A 12,343-nucleotide genomic window follows, 5' to 3' on the forward strand; every position below is an offset into this window, starting at 1 on the left:
CTTTTGCACTAATAAGCTTGTATTCTTAGGATCTATTGCGAGTTCGAATGGAATTGAAGTTGATGGAGAAGAGATAAAGGCCATTAATGAGTGGCTGAAACCTACTTATGTTGGAGATGTGAGGAGTTTCCATGGCTTAGCTAGTTTTATAGGAGGTTTGTAAGGACTTTAGTAGCTTAGCCATGCCTTTAACTGAAGTTGTGAAGAAAAGTATAAGTTTTAAGTGGGGTGAAGAATAAGATAAGGCCTTTAATGTACTTAAAAAAAGTTAATTTTGACACCTATACTTGTTTTATGTAACTTTACTAAAACTTTTGAAGTTGAGTGTGATGCTTCAAGTATTGGCATTGAAGCCGTGTTGATGCAAGAAGGATGCCCAATTGATTACTTTAGCGAAAAATTAAATGGGGCAACCTTGAATTATCTAACATATGATAAAAAGATGTATACATTAGTACGTGCGCTTGAGACTTGGCAACATTATTTTTGGCCTAAAGAATTTATGATCTGCATCAATTATGAATCTTGAAGCATTTAAAGGGACAAAATAAACTGAATAGAAGATATGCCAAATGGAACGAATTCATAAAGTCCTTTTCCTTATGTTATCGAGTAAAAGCAAGATAAAGACAATGTAGCTGCAGATGCATTATCTTGGAGGTATGTGCTTCTTTTCACTTTAGATACAAAATTATTAGGATTTGAGCATATTAACGAGTTAAATGTGAATGATTATGATTTGTGCAATGTGTTTAGTGCTTGTGAGAAAGTTGTATTTAGAAAATCTTATAGGCATGATGGGTACTTGTTTAAGGAAAAAGACTTATGTGTTCTTTGTGTGAATTGCTTATGAGGGAAGCTCATAGAGGTGAGTTAATGGAACATTTTGGCATTGCCAAGACTTTAGATGTGATGTATTAACATTTCCTTTGGCCTAATATAAAGCGTGATGTTGTGCAAATTTGTGATACTAGTATTACTTGCAAACAGGCCAAGTCCAAGGTTAAACTTTATAGGTTCTACATGCCATTACCTATTCCTACCAAACCTTAGATTGATACTTCTATGGACTTTATACTTGTTTATCTAGGTCTAGAAATGGTAAATATTCAATATATGTGGCTGTTGATAGGTTTGCTAAGATGGCACACTTTATTCCATGTCATAGAATCAATGATGCATCATATATAGTTGATATATATTTCAAGGAGGTTGTGCATTTATATGGCATGCCTCACACTATTATAGTGTAAGTTAGGTATTAAACTATTATTTTCTACTATTTTTCATCCACAAACTGATGCTCAAACAGAAGTGGTGAATAGAACTTTGTCTACTTGTTATATGATATCATTAAGAAAAACTTAAAAACATGGAAAAAATATGTGTTGCATATTGAATTTACTTATAATAAGAGTGTGCATTTTGCTACTAAACATTCACCATTTGAGATATGTATGGCTTTAATCCTTTAACTCCATTAAATTTATCTCATTGGCTATGCATGAGCATGTTAATTTAGATGGTGCAAGGAAAACTGAATATGTGAAATAATTGCATGATAAAGTGCAGTTAAACATTGAGAAAAGGATATAGCAATATGTTACCCAAGCTAACAAAAAGTGATTTTTGAGCTTGGAGATTGGATTTGGGTGCATATGTGAAAAGAAGGTTTTCCACTCAAAGACGTTCTAAATTACTTCTAATGGGAGATGGTCCTTTTCAAATGGTTGAAAGGACAATGACAATGCCTATAAACTTGATTTATCTGTGAGTATAATATTAATGCTAATTTCAATGTTGTTGATTTAGCTCTCTTTGATTTAGGTTCTAATTTGAGGACAAATCCTTTTGAAGAGATGAGGAATAATGTGATCCTAGAGCCCAAGAAGCCAAGTGGCCAACCAAGTCAAGAAGATCAAGTCCTAAGCCCAAGTAATCCATTAATCATTAAGGGAGGTCCAATTACAAAAGCTAGAGCCAAGAGAATGAAAGAGGCCTTAAATGGGCTTATTCAAGAACTTTGGGCCAATTCAAGCAAGCATCACGAAGGACTAGAGTTAATCGAGTCTAATTATGTTATTAACTTCGTTAAACATGATGGGCTTTGATTAATTCTCATTGGGCCGAAAACTACTCAAAGGAAGCTAAAGAATTTGAATTTCTATAGAAGAAGCTTGTCAAGATGTCAAAAGAGGAAATAATAAAAGGGTGCCTATGTTGAATGCTTAAAAGAGGAAAAAGACCAAGAGGAGCCACCCCCTCTTATTTGTATAAGAAGTTAATTTCTTATTTTGTCATTTAGGAAACATCCTAATTAAGTATTTTATTTAGTTATTTCCTATCTTAATTAGTTCATAATAGGGGAATTTGTAAATAAGTTTATGAGGTTTGGCATAACCTGCACTTACGTCCTTTTTTTTAATAATATACACTTTTATCCCTTGTGTTAACTAGGTATTGATATTGTGTCAAATTACTAAAAAGGGTTATAAAGTTTGCTCAATTTTGCATTTTTATTAATTTTTTTAAATATAAAATTTAATTTTTTTTAGATGGAAGAAAATAAAGTGCTATATTGTTTTTCTAATTTAAATGGAATTCATTTTAAAATAAAATTCAGTTTAATATAGACTTACATAAGGGTAAAAATATCATTCTGAGTTAGTAGAATATGACACCTTAATACTTGAACCAACTTAAAATTCATTAGACTAACAGAAGGACTATTACAATGAACGACATACAAAAAGGAGAAATAAAAATGTATATTTTTAAAAATTAGAGGATATAAGTGCAGATTTGTCGAACCTCTTAGGGGCATTTATAATTATCCCGTTCCTAATATATTTAAGGGACTAGGGTTGTTCTTTGTCTATTTAAACACGTTTTAGCTAAATGGTTCGAGGTTAATGAATATTTTTATTTGACTCCATTATGAGAATTCAATTTTTGATTCTTCTAAGAACTTGTGAACTTATCAAGAGTTGATTTATGGCAATACTTTATGACTTATTACTCACTTTTTTTCTAATCTTGAGTGTAGCGTCCAAAACCTTTATATATCAAGATTCACACTTCTAGTAAAGTGTTGGGTTAAGGTATTTATTTGTGAATTTGGCTTTAGACATTCTTGGTAATAATTTCGCAATATGACTCTTACAAATCCTTACAAAAGTCATATCATATGATGACTGATTGAAATAAAAATGACTAAATCATTCAAATAATTTTTTTATTAGTGATACATCTTTTTTGTCATATTTTATAACCATATACCTCTAGTTATTTAAAAGTACATATTAACAGCTGTAAAACAGTAAAATAAGGTTTTTATTTTTTATTTTTATCTCTATTACATATTTTTTTATGATAAACTACTATTTTAAAAATTTTAATGCAATTGCATATTTAAAATTTAAATTTAAAATTTTAATTAAATTAAAAAAATTATTACTATCTCACCATAAATGCTCTTGGATGGAGCCAACAATGTACTTTGATGGCAAAGGAAAACTTCACCAAATACCCATGTAACAAAAGTTAAAAAGTTGATGCACTATTTGGGCAATTTCTTTATATATTGACAAAAGTATCAATAGGCATGTTAGATGTTTGTAGATTCACGGCCCCCTGTCCAATAATTTTAATATAATTATTTTTATTATACATTTCATTTTATTTTTATCTTCTGTAAACTGATTTCACGCCATTTTCTGTGGCCGCGTCTTGCTCTTCCTACATTTGACAAAGGCCCCCCCCCTTTTCCTCTCTCAAATCTCACTCTCCCTTCCACTCCCATTAATTTAATTTAATTCCTACAAATATTGTACTAACACCAACAAAAAGAATATAATAATAATAATAATAATAATAAATAACTGAACCAGCTCCTACTAAAATTCAACTTCTATATATCTTCTTCCCTGCTTCCCATCTCTCCCATCTCATTCTTCTCCTCTCTCCTGTTCCTATGAACACAGAAATAAAGAAATAACGTTTATTCATTCTTCAGTTACAGCAGACCCAATTCAATTGTAATAAGGTACTCTTTACGTATTTCATACTGCTGATTTTTTTTCTTTCTTTTTTACCTTAGATCTTGTTCATTAAGATAGGTGTGATGTCTTTATGTTTCGCTTTCTATGCAGATCCAATCTCATTTTTTGATGTGACCTCCTACTTTCAATGTCGTTTTAGTATGTGTGGTTGCACTATTTGTTTTATTGTCATAAAAAGAGAGGCCACCGCAGAAAGGTGAATTTCAGGGTGGCAATAATCGGAATTTTATTGCAGATCTGAATCTATTAAAATCTGGTGTGTTTGTATTCCCTGTTTTTGCTTTATTTGTCAGGATTATGTTATGTGTTTCTTTTATCAGCTATGGGCTGATTAACATGTTTCTGGTTTTGTTTTTTCTTTTCTTTTTTTTCCTTTCCCCCACTTCTTTGGTTATGCTTACTTGCTCTGATCTAAGCATTGATCTAACTATTAATAATTTTTATTTGTTCCTATTTGTGTCGTTTGCTTGGATTTGCATTTAATTCCTTAAGATCAAAAATCTTTGTTTGTCAATTTTGTATGGATTTTTCTATTGCTTATTTTTTTTATTTTTTGAATTGCTATTGTAAAGTGATTGCAATTTCATCTGATATGGCAAATGTAGTTGGTTGTTTCACAAGATTATTCTAAATTTGGACTGTAATTCCAGGTTAGATTTTCAAGATCTGATAAAGGAAAGTAAAAGGAAAACAAGAAAATGGCATTAGGAAAATATACTAGGATAGATACCAGGAGGCAATCGACAAATTACTGCTCCACAGTGACAATTGTAGTCTTTGTGGCTCTCTGTTTGGTTGGGGTATGGATGATGACATCATCATCTGTTGTTCCTGGTCAATCTGTAGATGTGCCTGCTCAGGACACCAAGAGCGAGGTTAAGGAAGAAGCGCCCCCAAGCAATGAAAGCAGTGGTAAGCAATTTGAGGATAGCCCAGGTGATTTGCCTGAGGATGCGACAAAAGGAGACAGCAATACAAATAAATCTCAGGAAGATAGCAACTCTAATACACTACAAAATCAAGAAGAAAAGCAAGATGAAGTGAACAAGTCTGATGATGTCTCGAATCCTAAGACTGAGACACAAAAGGATGAAACTAATACAGAAGATGCGGATTCTAAGACATCAGATGGAGAAACAAACTCAGAAGCTGGAGGGAAAGATTCCAATGGTAGTGAAAGCAGTGCAGCTGGACAAGGAGACTCTGAAGAGAATACACAAGATAACAAATCTGAACCAGAGAACTCAGGTGAAACAGAGAAGAAATCTAATACTGACAATACTGAGACAAAATCAGATGATAATTCTAGTGAAACTAAGGATGGGAAAGATGAGAAGGTGGATATAAATGATAATAATGACTCAGAGAAAACCACTGATGGGCAGGCCAACAACCAGAATGCTAGTGAAATATTTCCTTCAGGGGCCCAGTCAGAGCTTTTGAACGAAACTGCCACTCAGAACGGGTCATGGTCAACTCAGGCAGCTGAGTCGAAAAATGAGAAAGACGCTCAACTAGCTTCAGATCAACAAAAGACATACAACTGGAAAGTATGCAATGTCACTGCTGGGCCGGACTACATCCCATGTCTTGACAATTTGCAAGCAATTAGGAACCTACATTCTACTAAGCACTATGAACATCGAGAGAGGCACTGTCCTGAAGAACCTCCAACCTGCCTTGTCCCACTACCTGAAGGGTATAAACGCCCAATTGAGTGGCCCAAAAGTAGGGAAAAGGTCTAGAAAAATCAAAAATTAGTTCATGCAATCTCACTTTCAGTTTTCTTTTCTTGTTACCTATGATGAATGAATGCATTTTGTTTCTGCAGATATGGTATTATAATGTTCCTCACACCAAACTTGCAGAAGTTAAAGGGCATCAAAACTGGGTGAAAGTTACTGGTGAATACCTCACTTTCCCTGGTGGTGGAACCCAGTTTAAACATGGTGCTCTTCATTACATTGACTTCATAAATGAGGTGACATTTGGAGAAAAACAAGTTGTCTTTTGTTCTCCATTCTATTTATAAGCTATATGATTCTCGTGGTATCTTGTTATTTTAAATGTTCATTGCTTTCACTCCCTAACTTGTCTCCTTTTCTCTAAATAATCATGTAGGTTTGTATATGGGTTTGTGAAAATTTAAGTATGTCCTCTATGTGCTACAGTCATTTAGATGAGTATACTTATGACTAAATTCATTTAACCTTTATGTGGAAATGGTGAATCTAATTTCACTTCTGTCACTCTCTTTTCTTCTCCTGGATCCTTATATATCTGGAATGCCATTTGTATGATTCTAGATCCTAGGCTTTCAAGAATCATTAGTTATCATTACATGATTTTTACCTTTATATATCCTATATACCCTTAGAGGGCTCGTTGAGTGGGAAGTTATCTTGGGTTCTCTCCCACTTGAGTGATCAACCTGAATTAAGTGTCCCTATCGTGGCCAAAGGCCAATCAGGAGGTGGGACATTAATTTGTTAGATAGTGACTTACCTTCCAGATTTGGTGCGCTAGAATCTTGTCTCTTATCATTGGGTGGAGATCAGCACTTTGTTCATGGCAACATAGGCTTGTTTCTATGACAGCCAAAAACCAATAGTTAGATGGTTTAACAGGGAAAGAGTACATTAGGCTGGAAACTAGTTAGAGCTGTGGTGTAGGAACTGATATGGAAAATGCAAAGCTACAGTGTTGGAGTTTGTTTCAACTCCAAGCCAGAAAAAGAAAAGAAAGAATTTAAACAGAGCACCAATCTTAAATATTTAGGCCATGAGATCTACATGTACATAGCAGGAAGGTAAAATAATTTTTTTTGATCTAAACAGATCAAATTAAGGAGAGGAGCAATCCATTGGAAAATTAAGGAAGCTTAGTTATAAATGTGTTAAGTTTTGATTTATAAAGATATTCGTATCAGCACGAGTAGATGAAAGTCCAAATGGAATTTCTGTTGCTGGACAAGGATTAACATTGATCATTTTATTCATTTGTCTTGCTCCTTGTGTTTGTTCTTGATGTTAATGTAACTATTGTGCAGTCTGTGCCTGACATTGCATGGGGAAAACGATCCCGCGTAATATTGGATGTTGGATGTGGGGTTGCTAGCTTTGGAGGCTATCTCTTTGATAGGGATGTCCTTGCAATGTCATTTGCTCCTAAAGATGAACATGAAGCCCAAGTGCAATTTGCTCTTGAAAGAGGAATCCCTGGTATATCTGCTGTGATGGGTACACAGAGACTTCCTTTTCCAGCCCGAGTTTTTGATGTCGTCCACTGTGCACGATGTAGAGTCCCCTGGCATATTGAAGGTACATACCTAATTTCACATGTTTTGATCTGATGAGTTAGAGCTCTTTCAGGTTTTTGATTTATTGGTGTTGTATCTGTTTAATGTGGTCTTGGGCTAACCTCCTTTGAAATGAAAGTTCTTATGAAGTGGTGGTCTTAGATTAGTTTTTTCTTATTCTGAGCACTGCATGTTCACACTGTAGAATCAAAAGAAATGAGTTCAAAATTTAATTGACATGTATGTTCAATGCAAACTTACACTTGCAGGTGGCAAACTTCTTTTGGAGTTGAATCGAGTTTTGCGACCTGGTGGTTTCTTTGTGTGGTCTGCTACACCTGTTTATCAGAAGATTCCTGAAGATGTTGAAATTTGGAAAGGTAGATACTTTCACAATAAACTTTATAGTGATAGCTTGACCTACTTCGATTGATCCTTACTACCGGGTTTATTGTTTGCAGCTATGACTGAACTAACCAAAGCCATCTGCTGGGAACTTGTGTCTGTTAACAAGGATACAGTAAATGGTGTGGGCATAGCAATGTACAGGAAGCCTACTTCCAATGACTGCTATGAGAAAAGATCACAACAGGAGCCTCCTATCTGTGAAGCGTCTGATGATCCTAATGCTGCCTGGTAATGTTATACTTCAACCAGGAGACTTCGATTTTTTTTTTTCTCTTTCTTTTTTCTGCTAAAATTGCTTTGGTTTAACAATTGCTTCTAGTATTAGATTATTCTGTGAGAACCTTTCTGTTGCTTTTATGTTCTGCGAAAAAAACATATGCATGTGAATTTGACAAACACATTGTAGATCACCTAATATGAAGGATGTGTTATTACTCATTCCTAGCACAGATGTTTGCCACAATCCATTGACACCCATATACTTAACTTAGCTCTATGTATTGTTTTGATTATACTTAGGAATGTCCCACTGCAAGCATGTATGCACAAGGTTCCAGTAGATTCAGCAGAACGTGGGTCACAATGGCCAGAGGAATGGCCAGCCAGGTTGCAGCAAGCACCTTATTGGATGATGAGTTCCAAAGTTGGGGTTTATGGTAAACCAGAACCTGAGGATTTTGCTGCAGACTATGAGCACTGGAAGCGAGTGGTATCCAAGTCATATCTAAACGGAATGGGAATAAAATGGTCATCTGTGAGAAATGTCATGGACATGAGATCTATCTATGGAGGGTAAACAACTTATCCTTTCACCTAGGACATAGACTCTGAATGATGAACATTACTTTTTCTCTGAAGAAAAACAGATAAACCTTGTGCTTTTTCCATGATAGTTATTACTCTAATTTCTTTTGTTGATTGCTTTCTGTATGTGTTGTTAATATAAACGGTAATTATCGTCTCCTTTTTTGATTTGTTGCTGTGCTTGTGCAGTTTTGCTGCAGCTCTGAAGGATATAAACGTGTGGGTCATGAATGTGGTCCCAGTAGACTCCCCTGATACTCTACCTATAATTTATGAACGTGGTCTTTTTGGAATCTATCATGATTGGTGTGAATCATTTAACACCTATCCTAGAACTTATGATCTTCTCCATGCGGATCATCTCTTCTCAAAGATTAAAAAGAGGTCTTTACTAAAAATTTTAAATCTCTTATTGCTTATATGTCCATCAACTGGTAGTCCACTGCTTCACTGTAATTTAAGGTCTGATGTTTCTCTTTTTGGATCTCATAGGTGCAATCTAGTAGCAGTAATTGTGGAGGTTGATCGGATACTTAGACCAGAAGGAAAGCTAATTGTCCGAGACAATGTTGAGACAGTTACTGAGCTGGAAAACATACTGAGGTCTATGCACTGGGAGGTCCGTATGACCTACTCCAAGGAGAAGGAGGGATTGCTTTATGTTGAGAAGTCCATGTGGCGACCCAAAGAGTCGGAGACGATCACTTATGCCATTGCTTAAGCAAAGATTCATGCGGTTACTGCTGCATCGTTGAGGCTATATTGCTGGTGAGATTAGGTATTCTTTTCTTTTTTCTTTTGTTCTTGTTCCTAATAGCAATTCATTGCACCTGTTTCTCCACGTTAGCTGATGTACTATGTTAATTAGGCCCTTCATTGTCCTATGTATTCATGTTAGTTTTGACTTTTATCCTATATTGGAGTTGCAGTTTTCTGTGTAATGTCACATCACGAGTTTTCTCTGAAAGAAAAACCAATACATTCTTGAAATGAGAAGTCCATCATTAAAGAATTGGACATATAACATCAGATTTTATTTTTATTTTTTTTAATGTCACAGGAAGATTTATTTTATATTGCTAAATTAGTCTTTATTGTTTTCTCATGAAAGTGTAAAGGATACGTGTAGATTTTGAGCAAAACCCATTACTAGATTCGTGAATTTTTCAATTTTATTTAATTTTATTGAACTTCTGTTTATTTTATCCTATTGAGTTTTTGTATTTTTGGTTTTGCTTGGATTAATAATTCTTTACTTATGTTTCATTTATTTGTTTTATTGGCCATTGTATTTCTAATTTTTTTTGGATTAAAGACTCGATGATCCTTGATCAAAGAAAAATAAAAATATATGGGTTCAGTTAAATAAAATAGAAATTAAGGGGTTCAATAGAATAAATTCAAGAAATTTGGGGCTTAATAATGGTTTTTGCTATTGTTCCGTCTTTTCCATCCTTTTCATCTTTGTTATGATTCTTAAATAGGCTATTTATTTGTTTACCCTTCTATTTTAATCTTTTTGCTAATGAGCTCCAACAGAATTTTATTTTATTGAATACACTCAAGTTTTGACTTCGTATTTTATGGCGCCATTGTTAAATTTGTGCATTTTTTTTCCTTTGACCAATTTAATTTGATATGATGTCCATACCATAAAATGATGGATTTTCCATTAGACAAATTATTTGACTTTTTTATTTATATTAATATATATGAAATAACGTAAATAAGTATTGAAAACTAATGAATGGATTAAACATATTAATTGAAAAAAAATATAATCAGAATATTGAACATAAAATTAATCATTTCTATGAACATTATGAAAAGATCAAAGGTACAGTAATGTATTCAAATACACAAATTCGAATGAGACATGAACGATACGATAAGAAATTTTTTGTGATCTAAATGTGTGACACAGGACATGGAACGATATATATATTTTCTTAAAAAGAAAATTTCACTATTTATCTATTTTTTAAAAATAATTACAAAAATAATTTTTTTATTCTTTTAAAGATTATCTCATGTTTCTTGAAATACCGATTCTTTATTTCATCTTTTTCATTTTTTTTAAAATAACTTCATATATTTTACAGATATGTAATAAATATTATATCTTAAAAAATATATATCATTTTCTGTTAAATATTTGAATTGAATTTTATTTCACTTAAAAAAATTTCAAATTACAAATCTATCGCTTCACCTTCCTTCCAGAGACTACTATCACACCACTGGCTTCTCCACCAGGAAGGGACAATCCAAGACTACTAAATTCATCAAAGCACATTTTGACCATTGGACCAGCAATCAATTCCTCCGATTAGGACAAATGGTGTCTAGAAAACTCCGGCAACAGAAGCTATGAACTATAAAAGGACTGAGCAATCCTCAATCAATCGATACATAAGCTTCGTGCTTTTAAAATCCGCAGTGGAGATCAACGGGTGAAAAACAAAGCAAAGCAAGAGCTTTATGTTTTGTATCTCAACCGCCTGTGCCAACAATACTTCCTCCCCCTTGCTAGCTCCCGCCCATTGGCGGAATTCCATAGGATAATGGCAAGTCAAGGAGGCGGACAACGCCGCACCAAAAATAGGCCAAGAACTGACCATAACGACAAAATCCTGCATTAAAACAGCATATGGACACCAACCAAAAACAAAGACACTGTTATTTATATTAGACAAACACCATAACCGAATTTTATTCATAAATTTAAAGAACAAAAACCCATATACTGGGGTTGAGCTGCTAGTGGCTAGAGGCACCGGTAGCCACCCCAACAATAGACCCTAAAAATGGGTAGGGTAGAGAGAGAAAGGAAGAGAAAGAGTCGAATCTATTGAACGATAAGACATGGTTGATTCAATATTTTAATTTAGAAGTGTAGGTGCTTTATTAGGATTTTATATATTTTGGTAGATACTGTGTTTTTCTTATTTTTTTGGTTCGACTATTTCAATATTCTTTGATATTCGGGAGTGAAGCGCATTTCAACTCAAGTTCATGCCACTGTCTAATATAGCTGCCATGGCACCTTTTGAGTATCCAATAAAAATAAAAAGAATTTTCCTTTCAAATTGAGTCCATATGCTTTAAATTGTCTTAGAGATCATTTGGTTATATTTCAACAAACAAAAATAACGTCCCATAATTATTTCTTAAGAGTTTAAATAATTAATTAATTTTAAAAGATTACAATTTTTATATTTTTCTATTTTAAAAAAAGCATAACAAAATAGTTATGTAATTTTTTATTTAAGAGTCCATAGTTTTTTCTTATCATTTGAAATCTATAATTTTATTTTAATATCTTCTCGACTAATATTATTGAGATTTTATTTTTTATATTAATATAGTAGGAACTTTTAAGAATAAAATTATTTACGATATAATTAATTATAATGAATTCATAGTGTGTTTTCTCTTAATGAACTAAGAAAGGGGATTTAATTGATGAATTGAAAAAATAACAGGTAATTAAAATTTCAAAGAGATAAAAGTAGAGAAGAAGAGGACGCAAAATTATATATAAAGTGGCTTTACATTCACTTTCCAACTTCCAATTGAGTATTCCACTAATCTTAAATATACTTACAAATGGAATTGACAAGTTCACACTCCTAATTTAGCGTTTTAGTTCATACTTTATACTTTACATTCACTTTTCAACTTCCAATTGGGTCTTCCACTCGTCTCATAAATGATCCATAATGATTAATTTAGTAACTCATACTAAATGGCACGAGACTCACTATTCTAT

General features: G+C 33.4%; 1 protein-coding gene across 3 annotated transcripts; it reads left to right on the forward strand.

Moving 5' to 3' along the window:
• The first annotated feature begins 3,744 nt into the window (after positions 1–3,744).
• Positions 3,745–9,613, forward strand: LOC8281205 (probable methyltransferase PMT26). 3 transcript variants are annotated; one of them, XM_015717512.3, is made up of 10 exons: positions 3,745–4,045; positions 4,152–4,257; positions 4,712–5,800; positions 5,893–6,042; positions 7,111–7,381; positions 7,629–7,739; positions 7,821–7,995; positions 8,287–8,559; positions 8,761–8,955; positions 9,064–9,613. In XM_015717512.3, the coding sequence occupies exons 3-10, from the start codon at positions 4,760–4,762 to the stop codon at positions 9,290–9,292; spliced, it is 2,445 nt and encodes an 814-aa protein (XP_015572998.2). In that variant the 5' UTR covers positions 3,745–4,045; positions 4,152–4,257; positions 4,712–4,759; the 3' UTR covers positions 9,293–9,613. The 3 variants fall into 3 exon arrangements, with proteins under 3 accessions (XP_015572998.2, XP_015572997.2, XP_002516311.2); XM_015717511.3 differs by having other exon boundaries at positions 3,746–4,045; positions 4,152–4,317; XM_002516265.4 differs by lacking the exon at positions 4,152–4,257 and having other exon boundaries at positions 3,746–4,045.
• The last annotated feature ends 2,730 nt before the right edge of the window (positions 9,614–12,343 follow it).

Source organism: Ricinus communis, chromosome 7 (assembly GCF_019578655.1).
Source record: "Ricinus communis isolate WT05 ecotype wild-type chromosome 7, ASM1957865v1, whole genome shotgun sequence".
In the NCBI taxonomy this organism is placed as follows: Eukaryota; Viridiplantae; Streptophyta; class Magnoliopsida; order Malpighiales; family Euphorbiaceae; genus Ricinus; species Ricinus communis.